We start from the raw sequence: 27,343 nt of genomic DNA on the forward strand, positions 1-27,343 counted from the left end.
TCACTGGCGGGGACAGACCAGACCGAGCAAGCGCCTGGGCCCCTCCCGTTCTCCTCCCTATCTTCCCACCCATCTACCCAAAGGCGAGCACTCGCAAGAATTTAGTAATAGGGCGCATGCGCACTAGAAAGTGACGTGTGCGCGGCCGTTCTTTCTCGTGCTAAACCGGCGCTTCTCGTGCGCACTGTGTTCGTCATCTCTGGCACCACGTGATCTTTCCCCCAGCTGGCAGGGCTCCTCGCCGCTCATGTGTATCTCAGCGCCACCCGATGGCCCGCCGCTCCGCCAGGGGCGCTGTGGGGGTAGCATGACCTCCTCTGCCGTCTGCCCAGCTCAGTCTCTTCTGTTTCCCTCCCGCCCCGGCGCGGGGTGAGAGGTCGGCAAGATGGCGGCGGCCTTGGGGGAGGAGGCGCCGGACAACGAGGATTATTACTCGCTGCTGAACGTGCGGCGGGAGGTGAGGGCGGTGGAGTGTGCCGGGACAGGTCGGGGCGGAGCGAAGCGGCACTGGGAGAGGGCGCCGGGCTGGGGGAGAGACCGCGGGAGGGGGCCATGATCCCGGTGCTCGACCGGACCCCCACCTTTCTTGTCGGGTCCCCTGCGGGGCGGTGGAGTCTGTACCCGCCCCCCTGCGATACCCATTCCCCAGGGGCGTTCCCCTCAGGGGTCTCAACTCGTGGGGGTGAGGGAGAGGGAGAGGAGGAGCAGGGGGCGGGGTCTGAGACCCGCCCCTTACTGCCACACCGTTCGGGTCAAGTGCCTAGGACTCCCTGCTCGCTCCCTGGCCAATGGCTCCCAGCCAGGATGAGAATCCCAGGGCTGGCAGGGACCATCTAGTCTGACCTCCTCTCTAACATAGGCCAGAGGAACCCCCACCCCCCTTGTAATGCCTAGAGCAGATAATTTAGGAAAAAAATCCAATCCTGATTTAAACATTGCCATTGATGGAGAATCCACCAAGACTTGGTAAACTGTTACATTGGTTAATTCCCTCCATGTTGTTTCTAGTCTGAATTTGTCTAGCTTCAACTTCCAGGCCTTGGATCATGTTGTAACCTTTGCTGCTAGATTGAAGAACCCATTATCAAATATTTGTTCCCATGTAGGGATTTACAGACTAATCAAATCACTCCTGAACCTTCTCTTTGTTAAGATAAATAAGTTGTTCTCAACCTTTCCAGACTACTATACCCCTTTCAGGAATCTGATTTGTTTTGTGTATTCCAAGTTTCATCTCAATTAAAAACTACTTGCTTACAAAAACTTCTTGCTTACAAAAGCAGACATAAAAATACAAAAGTGTCACGGCAAACTATTGAAAAATTGCTTACTTTATCATTTTTACCATATATTTATAAAATAATTAGATTGCACTATAAATACTGTGCTTACATTTCATTGTATAAAGCAATATAAACAAATAATTGTATGAAATTTTAGTTTGTACTCATTTTGCTAGTGCTTTTTTATATAGCCTGTTGTAAAACTGGGCAAGTATCTTCCCCCAATTTTTTTGTCATCTGCAAACTTCGTCAGTGATGGTTTTATGTTGTCTTCCAGATTATTGCAAAAGGTGTTACATAGGGTAGGGCAAATAACTGATCCTTGTGAGACCTTACTGGAAACAGACCTGCTCAGTGACGATTCCCCATTTACAGTTATATTTTGAGACCAGTTAGCCAGTTTTCAGTCCATTTTCTTCCAAGTTATCTGTGGCGCAGACTCCCTCGTCCTGGACAGGCCACTCTCTTGCTGCCTACTGTAGGGCCATGAGCACCATGAAGTAGCTGTTGCTGGCCCCTATCCGAGACTAAGCTAGAGGGACCTCGTGTCTGATTTATGGGGAGGCGAGCGGAAGCCACGTGCTGTCTGGATTAATAATCATTTTCTTTTCCTCTGATGGAAAAAATAGACTGAACTGGGTTCTGGTGCACCTAATTCTGTGCTTGACCCAGTGGAATACCAGGTTAGCTTGCCAGTATATATCTGGTAAACTCACTCTTATGAATTTTAGCTATACCTGCAAACCTAAGTAATGCTGTGTGCAATGCCCAAAAGACAGGGCTCTTGGAGGAGCTTTATTGTAAAAGGAAAGTCAGGATCTTAGAGATATTATGGCACCAGGTGCCACGAGGCCACTCTCTGAGCAACAAAATGAAACCGTATGTGTCTTAGACAGTATGTGTCTACAGCATTGTAAGATTATATTGAATACTAAATACCAAATAAAGAAATCAATTAAAATAAAACTAATAAGGAAACAAATGTTTTAAGTCTTGCCCAGCAATATGCTATGTATTATGAGCTGCATGTTGTTGTTGATTACAGGTCAAGGTTGTTGTTTTTTTCTACAACATGCATTTTTTTAGGAATTATATAAATGTATTTCATCTAATTTGTTAACTATCCAATTTGTATGTAAACTACAAATATGGTGAATCTCAACTGTATCATTCTGTGTTAGGCAGCTGTTTCTGGAAAAGCTGTAATAGCTTGTAGGAACTAATACTCCTACCATGTTTTCGTACTCCCAGCAAAATTAAAACATCAAACTTGGTTTCTCTTCTTAGATACTGGATCAGCAAGAACAAGCAGAGTTGGAACGGATACTGCATGCTTTGTGTTATACATATTCTGGTCTTGTTGCTGTTACAATAATATAATTTCAAAGTTAAATTTCACTTCAAGTTGACTTGGACCTTGGAGTACCCACAAAGGCCAATTAATGATATTTCTATGGAAACTGTTATGGGGCTCATAACAGCCCTCTAAAGGAGAGACTATCCTCACTTTAGAGATGGGGGAACTGACTCATGCAAATGTGAGTAGTTTTACCCTTGCCAGAGGTCACACAATGAATCACTCACTTCCAGAGCTGGAAATAAGACCCAGTAATCCTGACTCCCTCTACTTTAACCACTAAAATCCTATCACATTTTATTACCATCACTGTTTTATTACAGTTTCTGATTCTATAGTAGTTTGAAAATATTTTTTTAAATAAATGAATAATTAGTTAAGTTCTTAAGGACTAAGAGTTGCACCCGTGAAACTTTCTTGTTTGAGTTTATTGGTTCGTTTAGTTATAAGGGGGCCACTCTGTATGTGCATAGAAAAGAGATCATGTTCACACTGCATGGGATCTGGGTTGACTTGCTATACTGGCAAAAAAACCAAAGTGCCCAAGATTAATTTTAAATTAGTTCTATAAAAAGCTGTACATCACAGAAATTCATATTTAGCTTTTGAAACCAAAGAACAAAGTATACAGCTGTCGGTGAAATCAGCAGTGTTGTTTTGTTGAAAGATTGCTAAAAAATTAGAAGAAAAGACAAACTCATGTTTGATTGGATTATCTTAATTACCACCTTTTATGTTGTACAACTGAGAAGAATATCTCATCCCAAATCCTAGTCATGTTTTGTCATTGAAATGTGCTGTTGGAGCACATGCTGTTAAAGTATTAAGCATCAGCAGAAGTGCCTCCCTTTTGACACTTCATTAGCAGTGTGGAAAGCTTCCTAGAAACCTCTTGCTGTGTAATGTTTACTGAAAACTCCATATTCTGTACTCAAAAATAAACTGATGGGAAGGAGAATTTCAGAGAAAAACATGACATGGAAGGCAGGAATTGTCTTACTGCAGTCATTAGAAAATTTTGTTTATAGCAGTTGTTTAAATCATGCACAGCACTGCCAGCCCCTTCTGACCTGGGAGTTCAGAATGTGAAATTGGACGTGCTTTCTTTATCGCTTCTCAGTCGGTGTGTGCCAGGTCTAGCACTCCACAGTTGGATTATTTTCCTAGAAGATGAAAATAACAGTTCATTCCTTACCAATTTTCCTCTTTCTTTTTGGCAGACATTGGTTTGCCTTCTTCCCTCCCTGTGTTTCTAATTATGCAGAAGTCAATGTTCTGATAAACAGATATTGACATAATCGTATATTGCAAATTAACTTTCCTAATGTTACTGATAACATTGTAAATTATTAAAATGGAAACAAATTATTTATGTAGTGCCCACAAATATATTTTTTGCTCTACAAGCATTTGAGACAGGTCTCTGCCTGAAGAAATTACACTGTAAGGATCTAATGAGGCAAACACTTAAGTTACTCACATGTGCATTTGTAGGATCAGCATTTTATGAACTATAAACAGACCCAAAAGGGAAGGGGAAATGGGATGCAACGTAAGATTTTTTTTCCCCATCCTGTCTGCAAGTTTTTTAAAATGGTTTTCCCTTCCATGCCCTGCTCATTTTGTTTAGATGTTTTATAACTCATGCCCACTTATTTTTTTATTGTTACCGCTTTTTCTATTTATTTTTTTCTCAAATCTGATTTACTTAGTAGTTATGCTTCCCTTGGAAGACTTTGAGAGGACACATTTTGAGTTCTAAACTAGTTGAAAGTTTCTCTGTAAGATAAACCAATCAAAATCAAGCAGCATTCTAAATTAAGGCTGCCACATCTTTTGTAACTCATCCCATTGTGTCTAGATATTTTAGCACATATTGTAAATACATCCTGTAATGTTTGAGAGCTCTTTTGATGTAGGATAATTTGTGGTCAGTGTGCTTTATGGAGAAATAATCTGAACATTTTAATGCAAAAAGAAAATTAAATAATTGTTACAGGCCCTTACAAATTTCACCGTTGATTTTTGCTTTGGAGGGAGGCTGTGAGAAAGGATGATGTGAAAATTAAATTAGTGGGAATGGCAGTTTCTGAATATTAAGAACAATTTTTGTACTGGTATGCATTCATAATGAAACTGCAAATAACCTGTTCTATGTATTTGGCAGCAGTTTCCAGGTTGGTAGAAGAGTGGCAGCTTTAATAAGTAATCTATCTTCTCTCTTACTATTTTAGTATTCTGTTTTTATGGAAAAACAAACAGAAAAAAACCACTCTGTATAAAGCAAGCTATGTACAATATAAGTTTGGCTCTAAGGACCCTAATTTTCTTGATGTACAAGATGAAAGCTTAATTTTTACTTATGAAATTTGCCAAGTTTTTATGTATGTAATTTGGCCAACCTTACATTTAGTTGAATCTGGTGGGGGAAAATCCCTGAAAAATGAAAAGAAACAGTGGGTATTGATCATTGCACCTGTATTTCTTCTTTTTGATCCAGCAAGGGCACCCAGTCTTAAGACTTCCAGCTCTCCAGCTGTTGCCTCTCTTGGGTGGAGACACACATCTCTCTCCCTCCTGACTGGGTATTTCCAGGCTGCATAGATCCTACGCTATGAATTCTTCAGCAGTGTCAGACTGCTGAAGCAACCTTGCTTTACTTTTCTTCTCAGAGACAGAAAACAGTGTAATTACTACATTAAATTATTACACCTCTTTCTAAGCAAGCATGTTTATTCTTAAAGTAAAAGCTCTACTGAGAAAACATATTGAAATCAACAAAAGAACCTACATGCATGCTACTAAGCTTACCAGAGATCACCCCCTGACTCCAACAAGGGCTCTGGTTGGTGAATAGTCCTTTAAAGCCCACCCAGGGATTCTCCTATGGTTACAGGTCATCACATCTTTTGCTCTGTATGAGTACAAGCATGAATCTGTTCATTATTTCTTTATATGGTTTTGGGGTCTTTGATTTGTTCTCATGTAACAGGTGATCTGCAGATAAAAGGTCCCCATTTTGCAAAGCTTCAAAAGCTGTGTTCTTGCATAATCAGAGAAGATTCATTTACATACCCCTCCTTCTAGAGATTTTCTGGGGATCCTATTTAACTAGCAGTTCATTCTTGTTTTAGCCACTGTTTAAAAGAGTCCTTCTGAAGCTCATAGTACTTCCCAAGGTTTACATTAGTTGTGTCTCTTAGACAGGTTGCACACAAGTCCTCAGTAACGTACAAACATTAGCATTTGTAATATGAGCTCCTAAGATACTTAAACTTAATTCAATAAGGTTTGTCTAGGATATTTCAGGACATTGCCATACCTGTCACAGGCCCTACAAAAACAAGCTTTGTGCTTGTTAACGTGTTTGTCTGCAGTGATGCATGAAGGATGTTATTCCCAGAGTTGTGCAGATGTCATTAGGGATATACAAGCAAATACGTTTTGTCAAGATAAAATGCTCTATACCACCTTCAGAGCAAAATGTGAATGCCATGGTTTTAAGCAAGCCTTCCCTCAATAGCCCATCAAATCTACAATTTAAAAATAAAGGAAAATGTCAGCTGATTCAGGGAAGGGGAGAAAAATGGAGGGATCATCCTGTGTTCACTTTAATCAGTTTGTGAGGCACTCAGATATTTTGGTGATCAGTGAAAGTATAAGGGGACAGAGAGAAACAGATTATCCAATAGACCTAAGAAGTCCAGTATTTGTCTCTGAGAAGGGCCAATATCAGATGCTTCAGAGAAAGATTTAAGATGGTGCAGGTTTGTGGTGGTCCTTAGTTCCTGGGTGTGGAATTTGTGATGGTCCTCGGTTCCTGGGGCAGTTAATGCCACGGTCTCAGATTGACCTCTGAGAAAGTCCTGTGTCCTGTACAAATGAGTTTTACCTATTATGTCAGAGGAGCATAATTGTCAAGCACATTTTTCATCCCAGAGCCTTAAGTAGCACTGGCCCAGGCTATGGAGTGTCTTGCAGATAAGGACCAAAAACCTTGAATTTGAGATGAAATTCTGTGAGAAGCCACTGTAGAGAACAGCGGACAGGTTTGATGGGCTCATAGAAGTTTGTGTTGCTGAGGAGATGCACTGCAGCATTCTGTACTAATTGGAGTTTCCTAAGTGCTGAATGCTTCCTGCCCAGATATATCACATTGCTGTAGTCCAGCCGAGAAGTGACAAAGGCATGAACATCTAAGGCCAGGTCATTGCTCGCTAGACTGGGATGGAGTCTCCTAACCAATCAGATGATAGCAGCATCTGTGAGTAATGCTTTCTGTATGAAAATGTAGTGTCCGTGAGGAATCCAAGATTTCTCCTAGACCAGTGGTTCTCAACCCATGGTACACGTACCACCAGTGGTACTTCGAAGAAGGCTGGATGGTATGCGAGCCGTACTGCGCCGCCGAATCCGCCGCCGAAAGTCCTCCCCCCCGCCCCCCTCGGCTGCCACGAAATCCCGCCTCCGCCGAAAGTCCCCACCCCCGCAAAACCCTGCCGCCGAAAAGGGGCAAACGGCGGCAGGGTTTTGGTGGAGGGCATTGTTCCCCCATGTAACCCCGCCGCCGCCAAAAGTCCCCCCCCCCCCCCCCCGGCCGCGAAACCCCGCCGCTGCCGAAAGTCCCCCCCACCTTTTTTTCCCCGAGTGGTACTCGGGGAAAAAAAGGTTGAGAACCGCTGTCCTAGACTATGGACTAAATTGACCAATTGTGGATGTGCACCTTCAACCAAAGGAGACTACATCAAGGCTGCAAGCACTTCAAAGGGCTTTCCTCTGTCCACCAGCATCACTTGTTTTGCTCAGGTTCAGCATCAGCCAGCTGTTCTCCATCCATGAGCTGATCTTGTCCACGCACTGGGCCATCTTGGTGGTAGTGGTGTGGTTGTACGCGGTGAAGGACAGGGGAGAGCTGTGTATCATTTGGTACTTGAAGCCATGTTGTCTGACCAGTTCACCTGAATTCGTGTAGCTCAGTGCTTCCTGTAAATGAATCAAGAAACTGTGGTATATTGTTCTGGTTCCGCGATACCTGTGCTAGATCTTGTTTACAATGCGAGGGACAACTGGTACAAAAAAGGTTGAGTGTGACTGGAAGGTATTGTCCACACTTTGCAAGTTCAGTGTTCCAGTCAGCATTTATTTGCAGTGCCCTTTTGCTTAGCATAAGCAGGGCCTTAGAGCTCTGATCAGTTCCTGGCATGTCATTGTATGAGCACATCAGGACTAACAGGTTAAGAATATGAAGTAGGGAGCTACATAAACATTTGGGACCACCAAAGCCTTAATGGTATAATTATCAGCTCCTCAGTACACACACTATAATTGCAATAATCCTATGTTAGAATGTGCATCCAAATGAAACTGGAGTGTTATCCAAAGGGAAAGACAGAATATTTTTAATTAAACCTTTTTTAAAATCAAAGCACATACTTCACTTGTAGTCTGCATGGTGAAGGTGTGAAATGAATTTGCACTTCTATAAGGAAAACTCATTTTAGTATGGTGTAGACCATAATCTGAAAATAATAGATGCCACTGAACTTCACAGTCCTGATGAGAAGAATAAACCCATTCACTAGCAATTTTCTAGTATATAAACATTTAATCCATAATAGATTAGGAGCCTATGAAAGTGTAAATGGATGATTGAGACATTAAATGAATCTGTTTAATCCACAAATAGGGGGATAATGTACATTTTAATTTTGCTCAGTTTTATTAATAAGAATGTAATTTAAAACGTTATTATTAGTGACTTACGTATCTCATTATAATTTGAAATGTTGTCAGTATTTCTGTAGTGGCTTCAGAGAAGTTATCATTCATGAAATATTGAACCAATGACCTTAGCTATTCACTTATGATGGAAGGCCCAATATAACATTTTATTGAACATGATATTTATGAAAAATGAAACTGCTCATTTCTATTAATCAATAGCATATTAAGCCATTTATCATTAATTTGATTAAAGAAGGTCATAATGGAACTGGATATTCCATTCCTTTCTCATCTAGTTTCATTTTAATTACTAAGAGAGCATAAGGAGATAGCAGAAGGAAAAATCACTGCTCTTTTGGTACATTTACTTTTTTGAGCCAGGAAAGTCAAGAAGATCACTCTGCTGCTATCTGACTTGGAAACGTTCATATGAAATAGAAGAATCTGCAGAAGAAATTAGTAGTTCTAAACTGCTCACAAAAATGGATTCAGTCTCATTTTACATATTATAATGAACACAGTTGTCAGGTAGAACCTGACTTTTATTTTCTTTTGATCACTTCTGTTTTGAGAAAGGGGATTAGGTTGAAGTACAAAATGCTGTGTGACCTTTGAGGCAAAGAGTTTTGCAAACCCCAGTCATTTAAAGGCATTAAATGTAAATGGAATTTGGTTAAATAAATGCCTTTAAACTGTACTGTAAAAATGAGTTGTTTTTCTCTGTGACCCCTTATTCACATGTTAATCTTTGTACCCCTTCAACATCTGATCTCTTTGATCCTTTGTTCTAGTAGAAGGGTGATCACAGTTACTAAAAGGGAACCCAGCTAATGCCTGTGATGCTATTACAGCAATTGCATTCTGAATCCTTCCCTGTTCAGAAAGCTGACCTCCTGTCTCATGCTACAGAGTATAAGTAACCCAGATAATTACTCTTGCAGTCGTAATTTTGGAACTGGTCAGTATTTAGCTGTCTGAAATTTCATGAGTTGTATATACTAGGTTCTGTCTCACATTTGTTTAAGTATAGTGTTGCTAAATTAATGCCAGCTATGAATGACTTGAAAAGTCCAAGAGAGACATTGAAGTGTAAGGATTACTGCAGGAAAGAGAAATTGAGGGATTAGCTTTTTCAGAGATCTGTAGGGTTCACAGCCTCCAAAATAAGATTGCTGTGAGGAAGTGTTTTGGGAGATTACAGAGAGGAAGGAATGTTTTGTTACTCCACTGATTCCTAAAGAGTAATCCAAAATCTGTCTCCACCAAATGTCACTGGAGTTGGAGCCAGGTTGTATCTAAACAATCCAGCATGGATGCAGCAAAGAAGCAAATTTTTCTTCATGTATTTAGTGGAATGTTCTCATTTTATTTGTCCTTCAAATTTCTCCCAAAATAGTCTGTCTATCTGTAAGAGAGGATTATATGACTTCCATATTTGAGATAGAGATTAGTGTTCTTGCTCTATGGGAAAGTTACTGTTACAGTGTACAGCAGAGAGAGATGTTTGTAGAATTTTATGATTAAATCTCCAACTTTTGTTTTTGTAGAATGTGGAATGTCAATGGTTTTTTTACAAAGTTGATTTGTGTTTGATGTTTTGGGATTAAAATGCAAGAGGGGGGTCTGGTGTGAAACCCTGAGATTTTATACTCTTTTTTTCTGAGTTGGCTTTAACTATCCCATGCTACACAAAATGGAAATGGGAACATACTGGCTTGGTCTAATTAAAATAACCTATGCACACAAAGATAATGTATTTTGTTACTGGGTCCTGCTTTTCCACCCATGTATGTAAGCTGGTACTGTCATGATAGCTTGGAAAACATGTCACATCAAAATGGTGCTAATGTTGATTTCCATAACTGATAATTTTATTAACCCATGCCAAAAGCTGTATTTAAATAATAAAGTATAACTTCATTATACTCTGTTTAGTATAACTAAATGTGCTGGAATGTAGCAGATGGGTTCCCATTTCAGGGCTGATTTTGACGATAATGCTTAAACAACACTGTCTGTGCTCTAATTTAATTTTGTTCCTATTCACAGGCCTCTCAGGAAGAGTTGAAAGCTGCCTATCGCCGGCTATGTATGTTGTACCATCCAGACAAGCACAGAGACCCAGAGCTCAAAACACAAGCTGAGCAACTGTTTAACCTTGTTCACCAGGCTTATGAAGGTCAGTGAAAGTCTTAGATTTGCAGAAACAGTGTTCATAGTAGATGCTGGATTTTCTGGTACTTGAATTGAGGTGGTTTTGCACTTTTCACTTGTTAAATAATAAAGTATAGCTTGTTGGTGCTTTGGAAAATCAATATTTTGTTTTTGAAATTAGTATGTGCTCAGTGAATGGAAAATGAGTACATCAGAAGAGCAAGAGTTGCATTCTGAACTAGGATCCAGTTATGGTCTTGTTTTTTATAATCTCTTATTACAATTTATTTGTAATGTGTTTTTACCTGTATAAATTGCCAAGTATGGCCAAGCAGGATTTATTTCTTAAACACAATACAAAACACACATGTTTACTCCCTTCTTATTCTATGTATTATCCCATGAAGGCCAGACCTCCTGAAAGTCAATTGTATGAAAAACCATTGTGAAAAGTTTGTATGCAAGTCACTTGTATGAAAAGCAAGCAGTAGATGTTTTTTGTACGTTATACTATACATTCATTATCACGACACACAATAATAGTTTTGCAGTATGTTCAGTGAATGAGGTAAGGAGCCTTAGAATAAGATATGGAGTCTTTGCCTCATTCACTATGCACCTCCCTTAAATTTTTTACTGTGTAGTTAAGTTAGCTGTGCAGGATGCTCAGTGTGACCCTTAGCTGCGTCCTATATGAATTTAGTGAGAAAATTCAGTGCAAAATGTGCTGTGCATGTGTGAGTTTGAACATGTCCTAACTTGGTTAAATCAAAATAAATTTTCATTCTAGCAGAAGCGCTTTTAATCAGAAAAGTGCTGTTTCCAGGTCAAATTTCAACTTTCAGTCCCAAGCCATTTTGGCCTTCGGAGTTGTTTTAGAATAAGTTAATAAATAAAAAGTTGGAAGAATGTTTTTTATAATGCAGTAAGTATAATTTTTTCAATCTCTAGTTTTGTTTAAACTTTTAAAAAAATTCACCTCTGAGCAGAGAGCCAATGCTCAAAAACTTCAAGCTGAAAGGCAAATTTAGCTTGTTTCTTTGTACTGAAGGATTCTGAGTTTCCATTCCCCATCACCCACACAGTGTATTCCCAGCATGGGTAGAGAGATATACACTAGGTCTGCTCAAGCTCACATGCTAAAAAGAGCAGTGTGGCTGTGGCAGCATGGATGGCAGCTTGACTAGCCAGTGAGTATGTACCAAGGGGGTCAGGTTGCTAGCTCAAGTCACCACCTGTGCTGCCACGGCCACACTGCTATGTTTAGAGCACTAGCTCAAGTAGTAGTATGCGTCTTTCTACCTTAACGGTGAAGCATGGTCCCAACTGCAGTGTAGATGTGCCCTCAAGGTCTTAACCCTTTTTTTAGTTAGAGTTTCCATACGTTTTAAGGCCTAGTTAAGAACGACATAGCAAAAATACTTAACACCTTCCTCCAAGGATCTCCAAGCACTGTACAAACAATGAATTTAATTCCCTTTTAGGTAAGTACTGTTGGTATTCCATGCTGTTGATGGTGTAACTGAGTGTGGAGGGGTGTCTCCCCCACACAAGGCCTGAAGGGGTTACGGTAGGTAGGTGGACCAATTAACCGCCTAAGCTGCACCTAGAGGATGAGCCAGGGAGTCATGAGTACTAATTAAAGAGGAATCTCAGCTGGACAGGAACAGTATGGGCCTGTATAAAGTCCAATAGCTAAGAGTAGAAGGGGGCGAGAGAGAGAGAGACACACACACAGTCATAATGTGCTGGATGATGAATCTGCATAGCTAAAACAATTTAATCTTACCAGATTTGGATCTGCCGTCAGGGGCAGATGTATTGAATCCATTTCGGCAAAAGATTTGATTGAAACTGTTTCCCTCAGACTATATTCTATTATCTGGCCTTGGCTGAAGTAGTTTTGTAGTTGTCTGAATTATTGATGGAATTAGCTTGCAACATTTTGGAGATTTGGGGAGAAATAACTGAAATGTAAGTGAATTAGGAACCAATAGGATTGTTTTGTAGTAAAACTGCTGCAGCAGCAAACTTGATACTCAATGATTTAGCCTAGAGGGAAGCTAAAGCAAAATAGTGAATAAATGATTCCCTATTAAATCCCAGAGAATTAGCTAAAGAAATTTGGCTCCTCTATTTTCTGAATAGTCAGCGTTTCTTTCTCTCCATTAGACTTGAACGTGGGCGGAATCGGTTACATCATCCTTAATTAGGCCTGAGGATATATGGAAGCTCTCACTTAAAAAAAAAAAGCACTGAAGACATTGAGGGGGTAGTGATGGGGAATGGAAACGCAGGATGCTTCAATTAAAAAAAAAAAAAAAAGTTGCATTTTAAACCTTATTCTGGAAATTCAGAGAGAGCTGACATTCTGCTGTAAACAGGTTTCACATCAGCCAGTTTTCTCTTTGAATTTCCTGGCTTTGTTTGTTATGTGTTGCAACCTTAAACATAAGCTGTTCCTTATTCAGCACCAAATGGCTTTACAGACAAGGTTTGGGCATTAAAAAAATTAAAGCCTACAACCAACAACGTATGTTAGTCTTTCAGGGGAAATTATGAAAAATAATACAGTATCTACCTAGGAGAGGTGACTGGCTCACTAATCTCTTCACCGTTAAGACTGAAGCTAATTTTCCCTTATAAACCTGACTTTTTAAAAAAAACTAACACTATCCCTTCGCCTTAGTTTCCTCAGATCCAAAACAATCCAACTGAAATCTTAGCCAAAGATAGAACTGTTCTGGGACGCTTGGCAAAAAGTACAGAAGTCTTTTGGAATGGATATGTTGGTGGCAGGGGAGTTCACACATTGAATTGTTAATTTTTTGAAGATTTTCCTAGCTTTGTTTTGTTCCTATTGCTAAAATGGTTGACCCATTCTCTTGGTTGTTTGGAGGAGTTTTGCAGGAGTTTGAAATTATATATGCACTTTTTCTATTAAATGAGAAGTGACATTAATCTGAACAAAGGACATCTGGCAAGGTGTTGATGGCCCAGTACAAATTTTATGAATTCTGCATGGCCCAGGCGAACATGGCTGTCGTGGGTGGAGTAATAGGCAGAGAACCACATGGAACCAGGTTGGTCTGGTATGGGGAGTGGAAGGGAGGAAGCCAAATGCTAAGATGACATGCTGCCTAAAAAGGAATGGGAGTTTTCAAAAAGTCCCAGGCAAAAAACATGAAGTTGGAGTAAAGGTCAAATGAATCTGTCAAGCACGCACACACACACACACACACACACACACAAAAAAAAAAAAAAAAAATCCTTAAGGGAATGTTACTGTTTTCTGAAAAAGCAAGGCCTTTAAGCTGGAAATTGTCTACATGAAGGTTTTCTATAGTGTGTATCACTGTAATTCTCTGTTAAAAAAAAATCCAAAATAGAAGTATGTAAATGCATTGAGATGTATTTTGTAAAAATGATGAGGGCTTAATAATATGGAACCTTACTACATGCTGCCTTTGCTATTAAAACTTTGCTGAGAAGTTGGGGGAAGCCACCTGGTTTTCTTTTAGAAATATTGGGTGTGTAGATAGGACAAATAGGAATTATCTTTAGGAAGTAGCTTTGTGAATGAGAGCATATTATACTTACTATAGCAAGAGAAGGAGATGAATAAGCCATAAAAGTGTGTGTCTGGACTGATTGAAAAAATCCACAGTAATACCTAATATTGTTGTGTGTGCTGCAACTCAGTTCTGAATGCAATTTTGTAAATTCTACTGTTGCAGTTTGATATTAGTGAAAAACCCTTTGCCATATTTGTGTAATTGCACCAAAATGCTGCTTCTAGGCCCATTGCTGAAGAAATGGGCAGGTATTTCCATGCAGCTTGTAAAATCAGATGTGGCACAATGCTATAGGTGTATACACCCAGTAACAGTATCACAGTCTGTTCATAAAATTTCAGTCCTACCTCATCCACATATCTGAGATAAGAATTGTGTTTTCTGTTAGCAGTTTAGTTCCTCTTAGTGCTGTTTCACCAGATGAGCAGGATGCAGGTGTTCACAGATTTTTCTTCAGGGATATGGTCTCTGCTGGGAAAATTATTGCCATAATCTCAGCTATTTGCTTTTGCTCCTTTGGGATTGGGATTTTTTATGTTTTACAGTACTTTTAGAAAAGCCAAATCCTGAAGTTCTATGCATTGAGATTCAGTGCCTGAATGTGCACAAATGTGCTGCACTCACCTGATGAAATAGGAAATGGTTCCATGGATGATAGTTAAAAGGTGTGTGTTTTATAGGTCTTAAAAAAATATTGCTTCTGTGATTTAAAAATTGCAGGTTATATTAGTCTGCATGTCTCTATCAGGATATCTGTCTTTTATTTTTATATTTAAGGGAATGGAAATCTAGTGGATAGAGATGTCAGTGTGTCCTGTGAGAACTGTAAATGAGAGTAAGTGTAGATGTGGAAAAGCATTTGTGGAGCAGGGAAAGACACATTGTGCGTGTCCGTTTACAGCTGGTTTTCTCCAGTATGAGTGTGTGTTTTTTATTTTAAATCATCGACGTATATGCTGGAATTTTGAAGGAAAGGCTGAAAACTGAGTTCTGTACTCTGAGCATCTTTGATTTTATTTTGCAGTGCTTAGTGATCCACAGACCAGAGCCATTTATGACATATATGGGAGGAGAGGACTGGAAATGGAAGGATGGGAGGTAAGAGAAATTCAGTGCCTTATATATCACCAAAGGGGCTATATCCTGCCTAATTTGGAATACTTATTATATCAAAGCTATCTATTTGAAGGCTCTCTTGTTTAGTCACTTCTGTCTCTCTTTTTTTAGAACATCATGATGGATTTTCAAGTAATGCTTGTTTTGGTTTTTTTTGACAAGGGTACAATAAATCTCACATTCAGAGAGTTCCCTAATAGGATATTATCGTGGAAAGCAACATCTTTCTGAGACACATGTGTTATTGGTGTCTTTCCAGTCTCATGCAAATGTCTTTCATCTAAAACTTTTTCAAAATCAGCTAGTCTGTGAGATTGAAGATTTATTTTTTCTAAGTGGACAGCTGTACAGTGTTGTGAAAGAGAATTTATCCACTCCTTACCCTCCTGTTTTGAAGTCCCCGTTAGTAGTTCTGTCTGGCTCAGTTGCTCACTCCAAGCAGCTTACTATGAAATTGTTGACTCCTATTCTCTGTTCTACCACTGGTTAACAGAAACTCGCAGAGCAGTGAAATTCATTATTGGTTCAGTTCCATGGTGAAGCTTGGAATTTGCCACTGAAAACTTATAGCAGTGATAGAGTGTGGCCAGGAAGCCATTTTTGGCCTCAGCATTGTGTCTCATTTCAATTTTAGGAGCCAGATCTTCCCCTCTATAGGTGGCTGGGACAAATCTGTCCAACACCCCCTCGTTATTTAAGAGATGCCAGTAAAACCATTGTAAATCAGGTTTAACCAGTGTAGTGTGTCAATAAACAGCATTGTGCCAGTTTAGCGTTTAACATCAGGCCAGACCTTTGGTACTGTTCCCTTTTGCAATATATCTGAACCTAAATGAGAGATTAATGGGACAGCTATTAGTAGGGGAAACTCTGGCAGCATTGCTCCATTGTAGTTTTCCATCCTTGGAGTCTGAAGGCCAAATCCCTTGGTTATTCTATATAGTGGAAGGAACATAAACCTTTTCCCTGGCCCCCACGAGAAGATGCTCATGTGCCTGGTGACACATGAGGCAACCCACTGTTTCTATCTCTGCCTAATACCATGTTTCTTGCTCCATTGTAGTCTTTTTCCATGACAGTGACATCTTTTTCAATGGCTATTTTCTGTCATCTTTTGTCCTCCTGTTGTTGTTCTTTCACCAAGTGGTGTCCAGTCCACGTTTTGTCTAGCAATACATTTTTTTTGACATTTGCACAACATGCCTAAACCACTTCAGCCTCTTTCTCCAATCATTGTCTCTACAGTGTATTGGCTGGTTCTTTGTAACACATCAGCTTTAGTTACTTTATCCCACCAGCAGACACCAACTATTCTCCACAAACTGAAGGAATTCTCCACAAACTCTGATGGAATGTGTCAAGTTTCCTGTTGTGGGCTTCTAGCATTTGCCAAGTTTCAGAATCTGATAACTACGTGACTATCACAGTGACATTGTATAACTATTGTGGTTAACATCTTGTGTTCCTGAGTAGACTACCATGATACTGTCTGAATGGAGTATTCCACATCCAGTCTACCTCATTTCACTCACTCCGAGAATACTAATATTGAACAGAGTAATTGCTCTGGCTACGTGACTCATTTTCCTAGTGTTCCACTTGGTTCTCATATTACAGTACCCGATTTTAGTTGTAGTTTGAACTGTTAGGATCTCTTGTTTCAAGTGATGAACTCCCTCACGGGTTGGTCCACCACCTTCCTACCTCCATTCAAACTCATTTGTTGTCGACTTAGGAATTCCTAATGGCCATTATCTCTTTCAAGCTGGCTAACTGAGATAGACTCTTGTATCTGAGTTGTTTTCATAACTGTAACTTTTTTATGTGGACAGGTAATTAGCCTGACTTATAACGCAGGTTCATGGCTCCTTATTCAATATCTCCAGAGCAGCCCATACCACACATGGGGTCCCCTCATCCATCATCACCTGAGGTCTTAGGATGCCACAGGTGCCACCCAAGGGAACCTCATGGAGTTTCTTGTCATTCATGTTGTTTTTCTGAATAAGGTGTGATCTGGCCTCAAGTTTTTAATTTCAAACTAACTGCAAAACATGGTTTAAACTGATGAAATAGGTTAGCGTCCAAAAAGAAATCCCATCTTAGTCAGTGAGGTCACTTCCTAACAATTCATTCTTGAGGGTTAGATAGTGGTGTTTACAACAAGAAAATAAAGTATTGTAAAGTGACTAGAAAATAATCAGCACTCCTTGAATGGGGTTCCATGTGTTGCTATGACCCCTGGCTGTGGCGCGCTCTCGCTCTCTGTTTCCCATACAGCCATGCTTGTAGACCTTTCTCTGAGCAGCTGTGCAAGATGTGGTAGCATTAATTCCCTGTTCACCAGGGACCAGCTATTGTCTCTATTCCCTCTTCTGTGGGGACAATATATTCCTGGCAAAATGTCACATGACGCTTTATGCAACACAATGATGTAATCCCATCATAAAAATATACCCCACAATCAATTAAAATAGGGAGCATGTCACAAGTGAAACATATTCCTAAAACCTTTTAATAAATATTTATTTAACCAAATTTGTGGCATAAAGCCCAGTGGACTAGTCAAATTCTCTCATATTAGAGTCTGATCCTAATGTTTCATATTAATAATACATCATATGACAAGGTCTGCACTGAAAGATAAAATTACATTTAGTGTATAGTATACACTACTAGGTATTAACTTCAAGATGCATCAGGACTAACATGCAATAGATAAAATGAACCCATTACTTATACTGTAAAGAAAAATCTAACTGAAACAGATCTTTTTAAAAAAGCAGGCATCAGCAGCCTTCAAAGAATTCCTGCAGCTGGATGAATTGTTTAATATAAATCCAGTCCTACCTGAGTAATAGCTTTCACTCCACAAAGGAAGTAGCATTACCTTTAAACAGCTGCCAGTGTTTTACATACTATTAAACTTTTCTACCCTTTGTTTTCTTTCTATACAGAAGGGTTCTATATTCTGTGTATTTGGTATAAGAGGCATGTGTTTATGTGGAGTCTGAGGTAGGTGGACACCATATGTACCTGTGCCTTTATTTAATGTCTGAGATTTAGAAGGCAATCTAAGGGGGGATCTAAACTTGGATATTTTGGGACCTCCTGAGCATTTGAGTTGGAATTTATTAACCAAAATAATAAAACAACCAGTTTAGAAGTATAGTAGATTGTCGGGTGAGGTATGTGGATGTGATATCCTGTGAATGTTTCTCATATGATGGAGGTATTCTGCCATCTAATTGGTGACTCATAGCACACCCAAGGCAATGGGAGCCTTTCAGTGCTGCTTTGTGTATGCATTCCTTGAGTGTGTTGTATTGTTGCTGATGTGTATGCAGCAGTCCATCTCTGTGGTTATCTAAGTGCTGTGTTTGGGAGTATGTGTATATCTGCTGCTGGAGAGAGCTGTGGCCATGCCAAACTTGTATAAGAGAGAAGAGGAATGAGAAATAATGGAACATGCCCCTCCCCAATTCCCTCCTGCAAATGCATATTAAAAAAAGACAGGGAGGGTATTAGGATCCTTCTGTGAACAAATTTAAAGCTTTTGTCAATTTGCATAAAATGCCTAGAAATGACAGAAGCAGGTGCATTATAAATGTTTAGGTGTAGAACATGACAATCCTCTTGAATCTGCAGTTCAGACTCAGGAGCTGGTTTTCAGTACATATTTGAGGTCCCCATTCCCAAACTGTGTCCTCCTGTCCTTGAAGGTCTCAAAGTTTATTGTAGGCAACTAGCAACTTTCACCGTGTATTTCCACCAAGTGCCAGTAGCAGAGATTGGGCAGGGCAGTCGGGTGGAGAAACTAGCATGTGCTTTCCCTAAACACTGTTCCCTGGTTGAGGAAATTCTTGTTTTCAGCATGGTGGTTTTGCATTTTTTTTCCTTTGCCTTTTAGTTTTTTGACGTATGATGGGGATACACTTCAAATATACACTTTACAAACTGAACCTGTCAGTATAGGAAGTCCACCCAGAGTCCTTGTATTCATGCTACTTTGCAAAGGAAAAAAGCAAATTAAATAGTTATAGGTGATTGATTGAATTAAACACAAATTTTTTCATCAAGGTAACAATTTTAAACATTGAAAAGTCAGGGCATACATAAGAAAGGCCAGACCAATGGTCCATCTAGCCCAGCATCCTGTCTTCTGACAGTGGCCAATGCCAGATTCTTCAAAGGGAAAGAACAGAACGATTATCAAGTGATTCTTCTCCTGTCGTCCAGTCCCAGAATCTGGCAGTGAGAGGCTTAAATTACATAAATTAAAGTTCACCCCCAAATGGTGAATGGTGATGTACACGAATATAGAGTGTTTCACACCCAGCTATTATAGACTTTAAAAGAATTTTCATGGGGTATGATATATGTACAATGCCTGATTTAAGATTAGTATGAAAACTTCAATGTTTACATTTCTTGATTTGTCTGTTTAAAAATGCAACCTTATGTTACATTAATATAAGTTCTTGTATTTAATACATAAATATAGTGAAAGCCTCAGTGCTATACTGATTAGATGGAAGATCACAACGAGTATTTTAGATTGCCATTACTAAATTCTTTCTGGGTCTGTACAGCTTTATATGTGCATATCCTAGACTGTGGATATGTAGACACTATGGCTATTAATTTGCAGAATCCCAGTTACAAATAAGTTACAGTTTCCTTCCATTGTTCATCATTGTATATATGCTTTGTGTTGACTGGTATGTAAATGTAAACAATAGTGGATATAGGTGACCAAAGGTGGCCTGGAATGGTCCTCCCTTGGGGTCTGGTAGGGAAGTGTGGCCTAGTGTTCAAGGCGGCAACCAGTGATCGACAGAGGAGTTGTGAGGAGGGGAGCCTGGGCCCCTCCCACTCCTCCAGACTTTGACCCAGGGCCTTTTGGGGCTACCAGTGGTCTGGCAACCGAGGCTGCTTAAGGCTGCCCTCCCTGGGCCACTTCCTCTCATCCCCCGTTTCCCCCCATCAGCTTAGTTCAGGGCTTTCCCCTGTTGAGGAAGTCCAGATCAAATAAGTAAAAGGGGATTTCCAGGGTCCACAGGGGGATGGGGAGTACTTCCCTTCTGTGATTATTTTTGGAATTATTTTTGGGGCAGCTGTGTCAGAGACTCTAGACTCTGCTCTGTGCTGCTGGAGCTGTAGGCTGCAGGTCTGCTCTCTCCAGCTCTGCCACACAAATGAGCTGGTTCTCTCTCTTTTTAATTCCTCCACCAGATGGAGCATTTGTGTGGAGTTTGCACATCCCATCACATGGCCCTTGAGAATCCAAATGAAGTGCCAGCTTGAATGTAAAAGAATGAAACAAACCTTTTCATTCTCATTAGAACTGGATGGGCCAAGCATTTGTAACCTTGCAGTTAGCCGCCCTGCAGGATGTGTCCTGAATTTGTAACTCACTTTATAATCTGATGACTAGAAATTGAGTGAACCTTAGCCTTTTCCTCTTCCTTATGACACAAAGAATGTCAGAGAAAAAGTAACTTAAGAGTTCCTAATTCAAGCTTGCAACAGTTAAGCAGTTGGAGTTCTCCACAACAAGTCTCACCCTTTTGGCCTTGGCAGAGCGTACTACTTGTGCCAAACATGTCTTGTACATAGCTCAAAAAACAGATTTAATCCCCAGGTTTTTTTAAAATGGTTTTAAATTCAGTATCGTGCACGTTTGTACCATACTTCATATTTAATTAAGACTTTACCACCAGCAGTTTTCGAAGCTGATAGCTAACATCTAATGTCTCAGATTCATATGCAGAGGACCCTAGGGACCTTCTCTACTAAGGCAGTTTGTCTTGAAATGGCTGATTATTGTGTGATGGGTTTCCAATCAATTTTTCAAAGCCTGTCTTAGTGCATCCAAGTCAGGTATGTGGCATCCCAGGTAATTAGAGGCTGGGTGGCCACAGGAATTATACAGTTACACCTTCCACAATCTCTGTTGTGGTTTTTTGAAAGGGTGAGAGATTGGCTTCACTGATATTTAATATATTTTAATTCTCTCTCTGCCCTGTAGAGCTAAGCAAATACTGTGACCCTATTCTCCTGTGAAGTTGAATGTTCCATTAGCTGATGGGTGCTCCGAGACCAGTGCTGTTGTGCTTTTAAATATTGGAAGAAAGCTTATGTAGGAGAGAAGGTAAAAGAAGGGAGTAGGAAAAGAAGAGAGAGAAGAGAAATGGTGCAAGGAGCAGAGATGGTAAGAAGTAGAGAGGAGAAAAGGTCAATGATAAAGGGAAAGGCTGGAGTTTAGGAAAGTCAAGAATGGAAGAATGTACAGCAGGGGAAAGACAGGAGACAGAGTAAAAGATAGTGGGGCAGTGTGGAAGATTAAAGAAGGAAAATAGAAGTGGAGGGAAAATGAAGTAGAATGGAGAGAAGAGAATAAGGGGTACATGTTTTTATTGTGGTGTTCTACGAGACAGAATATGAATGTGTTATACAATTAAATTTTTTACCTTGTTCCTATGGGAGTCAGGGTTCCCTTTCCACAAAATTCCATAATCCAGTATGGATGAGCAGTGGGTGAAGGTGAGGTGCTGGAGTGAAATCTCTAACAGCTGTTTTCCACTTGCACCTTCCTTACACAGTCTTATTCCTAGGACACTCCGTACATGGTACATTTCTGGAGACCACTGTAAATCTGTCACTGGAAGCAATGAACTTCTACATCATAAAAGTTCCAATTTTAGTGTTAGTGGAAGCTCTGCATAAAACTGAGTATTATGCAGGTTATAGTTAGCTGTCCTGAGTCTGTTTTGAAAAATCTCTAGATTTAGCCCTGTTGCCTTTTACATGAGCTATGTGGTTAAGCCCTTTGAAGTGGAACTTCATAATGAAAAATAGGACACTTAGGCTCTGATCCTGCAAACACACACATGCTCATCTGAAAGCACATCAGTAGACTAGACTCTCGGAGTCATTAAAATAAATATTTCATTCTAATAAAATTTGCTGTCTTGGACTGATCTGGTGGTGATAACAGAATTACATTAGTTTAAAATGTAACACTGGGTCTCTAAACCCCACTTGCTGCCTGTTAGTTTCCAGGTGGAATATAAATTGTTGGCTTTAACTTATGGGGTTCTATGTGACTAGAGACTTCACTACTTCACAGAGCTTCTTTCACGATATTGATACCACCACATTAATGATCCGTGGAGGTGATTGAGCGAGATGCCGTCCCTAGGTATAAATGGAGACAGAGCTGCTGGCAGGACACTTTTCATGAGGGATCCATGACTTTGAAACTCTCTTCTGAGTGTATGGGGTAGGCCATCTTTCCCCTAGGCATGTGAGAAAGGAGTTGATTGAGAGCAAGAGGGTGGTCCTGTGTGGGGTAGTTAGAGGTTTATTGGTATGGTATGTAAATATCATTACACTTTATGTGAACTGCCAGAATATTAGACCTCTTAGTCCTTTTTCTCAAAGGAACCCTGCACTACACCTTCAAAAGATGAGCATGGGAGCTTAACTTGATAACTTTGCTAGACATTAAAAATCAGAGACTCAATAAAGACACTGGATTTATGGCTCATTGCAACCATCAGTATCCACTAACCCTCCTTTGTTCTATGACTACAGAAATGTTAACTGCCCACTTCACCTTGAATGGTTTCTTGCAACATGTGTTAACTCCTAATGCTAAACCATCTATTCCAGGGGCTCTCAAACATTTTTTGCTGGGACCCCCTTTGAAAATATTTCAGGCTCTGACGCCCCCACATAAGTGATGACCCCTTCCCCCCCCATGCCATGCCATCCTTACTGGCATGCACAGGCTGACAGCTCGTGATCCCCTATAATAAGTTGGTGACCCCCTGAGAGGTCACAACCCCCAGTTTGAGAACCCCTGAATTTTCTATTCCATCATGTATTTAGCCATGATACACAGAGTACCTTTCCCACACCTGAAGAAGACCTCTGTAATCTCAAAAGCTTGTCTCTTTCATCAATTGAAGTTGGTCCAATAAAAGATATTACCTCAGCCACCTTGCTTCTCAGATATATGAAATACATACATATGTGTGTGTGTGTGTGTGTATATATATATATAGAGAGAGAGAGAGAGAGAGAGAGATTTTTGTTACTTGTGTTGCATATTTTTAATTGTGTAAAAAGTACTTTGGGCCAGGAATAGGTGCTTGAATTATAAAACTAATTTTAAAAAGTAATAACGCAGTGACTTGATTTAGCAATGGATTACAGAAAAAAATCATGTTGTAACATGAAAGGAAAGCTAATCTAAAGAACGAATGAAAAGCACTAGAGTTTTCTAAATTTAATCAGTGATAAAATTCTCTGTAATTCTTGGCTGGGCATCCTATTGCCTGTTAACATTTGGTTCTTAATTCCTTTGTGCACAGGTTGTGGAGAGGAGGAGAACTCCAGCTGAAATTAGAGAAGAATTTGAGCGTTTGCAGAGAGAGAGGGAAGAGAGGAGACTTCAGCAGCGAACTAATCCCAAGGTAAAGGAGAAAACATAAGGTCTCAAGAATGAAGCCTTAAGTTGTTCGACATAATAAGGGGTTTTATGACTAGAGGAATGATCTGAAATTAACAAGGTCTTAGCTAACCACATTTACTGGGGTTTTTTCACACTTTTCTAATGCTACAACGTATAAAGGAAATGCAGGAGGAAAAGCATTTAGCATGTGGTTGACAGTAAAGTGAATTGTTTTAAAACTTTCTCCTCTATGGAGAATTCATTGTGCTATCATTGGTGAGATACTGTAGAAGTAAAGGCCTTTCTCAGAACCCTGAAAGAACGTTCCAAATACAGAAACTTCTCTGAGTCCTACACAAATATTCCAAATAAAGTGAAACTCCCTACAGTTCTCTGGCAGGTTTCCCCCTCTCCATTGTAGCAGCATCACAAATGTCCTGAGATAAATTCAAATGCATCTTTGAAACTGAATGAAAGAAAAAGTCAGCTGACAAATCAGTTGGGTAGAAGGAATCTTCCATTTTGAGAGAACTTTATCATACTCTTACTCCAACTGGTGTTATTGAATGCATCTTTTCCTAGCTCTTGGTCTTCTTGAGCATCAATAAACTGGTACCTAAATGTCCCCATCACAGCTGAAGCTTAATTGTTTAAATACAATCAAGGATACGAAGTCTGGTGTTGGGAACAATGTTTTTATAGCAACGTTTTGTATGTGTTTTGTGGGGAAGATTAAGTCAAACATGGTGACCAGCCACTGCTTTCCCTCCTCTCCCTACTGAGGATAGGAGGACATTCCAGTAGTTGAGGATGCTAAAGGCCCTGATGGGTTATTGGCTTGATATTCAGCTACACTTAGCAAGATAAGGCTGAGGACAGTGGCAGAGATTACCAACTATTGCTGTTTAAAAGGTTTCTGAACCACATAGCATTCACTTGTGCAGTGAAGCAACACAGTACCCAGGAGTTGAATTTCTTGGAGCTGCACAAGCCTAATTTATGCTTGTAGTTTCCCCAAACATTACTCAGCTGTTGGCTTTTAAACTATTTTGCTTAAAATAGCACGGACCCCTATGTGCCTGTGTTTGAACCCCAGGCTTGAAATCTAGTTCTGTGAGGCATAGGGATGTAACATGATGATAAGTCTTAGATTTCACCCCCTCTATCCTGCTGCCCCCATGCACACTTTTCAAACTCTTTTATTAAGACAGAGAATTTCTCCACCTTGATAGAAATCCCTGGATGAGAAAATAACTTCCATTTTATTTATAAATGCTCCCTGAACTGAGGGAAATTTAGCTGTCTTCAGGCTGCAGCATTGGATGAACCAGCTTGGCATTTGCAGTTGACAAACTCTGCCTGATGAAGCACTGAAGGGCAGGTTTCGTGTTTCTGGCAGCTACTGCTGCAGTGCCACCAGTACCATGTTCATGCATGTAGTCCCAACGCACTGTGACTTAACTTGTTTCTTGGGTCATCCAGCTCATCAGCTGAGATTCTACACTAGTGCAACCATGGTCTTGGAGAAATAATAGGGTTTATATTATCAGGAATATGAAAATACATTTTTAAGGTGGATGTGGGAAATGTTTTGAGCCACATCAGAGTTTCCTATGCTTGAAAGTTAATGTGAATTAAGGTAGTGTGTGAATTTAAAGCACAATAGCTGTTTCAGACCAACTCCATGTGTGGACATGCATATTCCAAAACAAGAATGCCTTGCTCCTGTTTATTTTAACCCAGAGTGGGTTAAACTAAACAGGAATAAGGCACACTTATTTAATAAATCAGGAACAACTGTGCGTAGATCCTGTTTAATGCATAGAAATAATCCAGTGAATGTCTAAGTGAGGAGTTTCTGTAAAATGCAATACTGTCTTTTTTGCTATATTTTCCACACAATCAGGTTTTTTTCTGCACTTGATACTTTATATTCAACATGTTTAATGTTTTGCACTGTTATTTTCCTGGCCCATTTCTTTCCGTTATGGGTCTGGTGAATTAATTACACGATAATATACAACTCTTCTGCACCAAAACCGTACTTTTCTTCTCAACTCTGCATCTGTCGTCATACTAAAATTATCCAGAGTTCATTCCCTAGTTCTCTAACACTGCTGGTTTTAGTATCTGGACACTTGGAACTTACTGTTACTGTCTTGGTATCAGGCCAACATGGAAAAAGAGGCAGAGCAAATAGAACATTTTAGTAAAAGTTTTATTTCTTTAAATCTTTAAAAACAGAAGAAAATATTTATACTATCAATAAAGTGCTAGCTAGCTGTCCTTTATTGTCTGGCCTCTCTCTGACTTATTGCGTTAATTAGAGTGGAGATCATAAGAACATCAGAACGGCCATACTGGGTCGGAGCAATGGTCCATCTAGCCCAGAGTCCTATGTTCTAACACAGACCAATTCCAGGTGCTTCAGAAGGAATGAACAGGACAGGTAATCATCAAGTGATCTATCCCATCGCCCATTCCCAGCTTCTGGCAAACAGAGGCTTATGGACACTTCAGAGCATGGTTTTGCATCCCTGCCCATTCTGGCTAATAATGGTTGATGGACCTATCCTTCATGAACTAATCTAGTTCTTTTTTGAACCCTGTTATAGTCTTGGCCTTCACAACATCCTCTGGCAAAGAGTTCCACAGGTTGACTGCATTGTATGAAGAAATACTTCCTTTTGTTTGTTTTAAACCTGCTGTCTATTCATTTCATTTGGTGACCCCCTAGTTCTGATGTTCTGAAAAGGAGTAAATAATGCTTTCTTTTTTACTTTCTCCAAACCAGTCATGATTTTATAGATCTCTATCATATCCCCCCTTAGTCATCTCTATCCCTAATGTATTTGAGATGCCCTTCTTTTGTATTTCCCTTGGAGAAATCAAGTCTTCTGGGGACCAGCTAGCTCTTTTACAAAAATGTTCTCTCTCCAGCCTCAATCTTAAAGATGGAAGATTAGGAGGCAGATTAGTGAAGATCGGTATGGCTTCAGAGGAGCCTGGTGGCAACTGGGTTTGTGCTATCATGAATGGGGGCAGCAAGGATATACTCTGAGAAGGAGCTGAGGTAAAGGTGTCTAGCAATCAAAACAAACTGTGCAAAGAACAGGAGTAACATCCAGTGATTGAAAACAATCCAGTTGGCTCCTTTGACCCAACCTTAATGATCTCTTACCAATGGGATTCCAACCAGGAAATGGACAAAGCTATTTCTGTCATTTAGAAAATGGATAAAACTAGAGAAATTGGAAACATCCCTGTTGCCAGTGAGGGTGGTTTGGTGCAAATGGATATTCTGCGGGGAGTGTGGAACAGCCAGGTGGGTGGTTATTGCCATATAATGCTTCTCTGAGACTTTAGGAATTTGACACTTTTTTTCTGGGTGTTTCACAGTAGTTGTGAGCAATAAAAAGTAGAGCTGCATTGTAAGCCTGAGTCTCGGTGTCCTCCGATAAAATTAGCCATCTGGGTGTTTACGGCAATTGCTTATTGGCTTTCTATGGAAATGTCTCTCCAGGCAGCATTCCTGTGGAATTAGGTGGCACAGCTGTGATCATTTCATAAGAATGCAAGCTATTTTAAAATTTCTAACATTTTATTAGTTCTATAAAATGGTTCCAGCTAAATAAAGCATTTCTAACCAGAAATGTTGAGCGATAACCAGATG

General features: G+C 40.0%; 1 protein-coding gene across 1 annotated transcript in view; it reads left to right on the forward strand.

The window, feature by feature from the left end:
* Window positions 1-364: 364 nt before the first annotated feature.
* DNAJC11 (DnaJ heat shock protein family (Hsp40) member C11) overlaps window positions 365-27,343 on the forward strand; it is a 58,479-nt gene continuing 31,500 nt past the window's right edge. The window contains exons 1-4 of the mRNA XM_067566652.1: window positions 365-457; window positions 10,414-10,543; window positions 15,118-15,191; window positions 23,591-23,692. Coding sequence (XP_067422753.1) covers window positions 386-457; window positions 10,414-10,543; window positions 15,118-15,191; window positions 23,591-23,692 — 378 coding nt within the window. The 5' untranslated portion in view covers window positions 365-385. The remainder of the gene's footprint in view (window positions 458-10,413; window positions 10,544-15,117; window positions 15,192-23,590; window positions 23,693-27,343) is intronic.

Source organism: Emydura macquarii, unplaced genomic scaffold, assembly GCF_026122565.2.
Source record: "Emydura macquarii macquarii isolate MOO-44397 ecotype Brisbane River unplaced genomic scaffold, CSIRO-AGI_Emac_v2 contig_2768, whole genome shotgun sequence".
NCBI lineage: Eukaryota > Metazoa > Chordata > Testudines > Chelidae > Emydura > Emydura macquarii.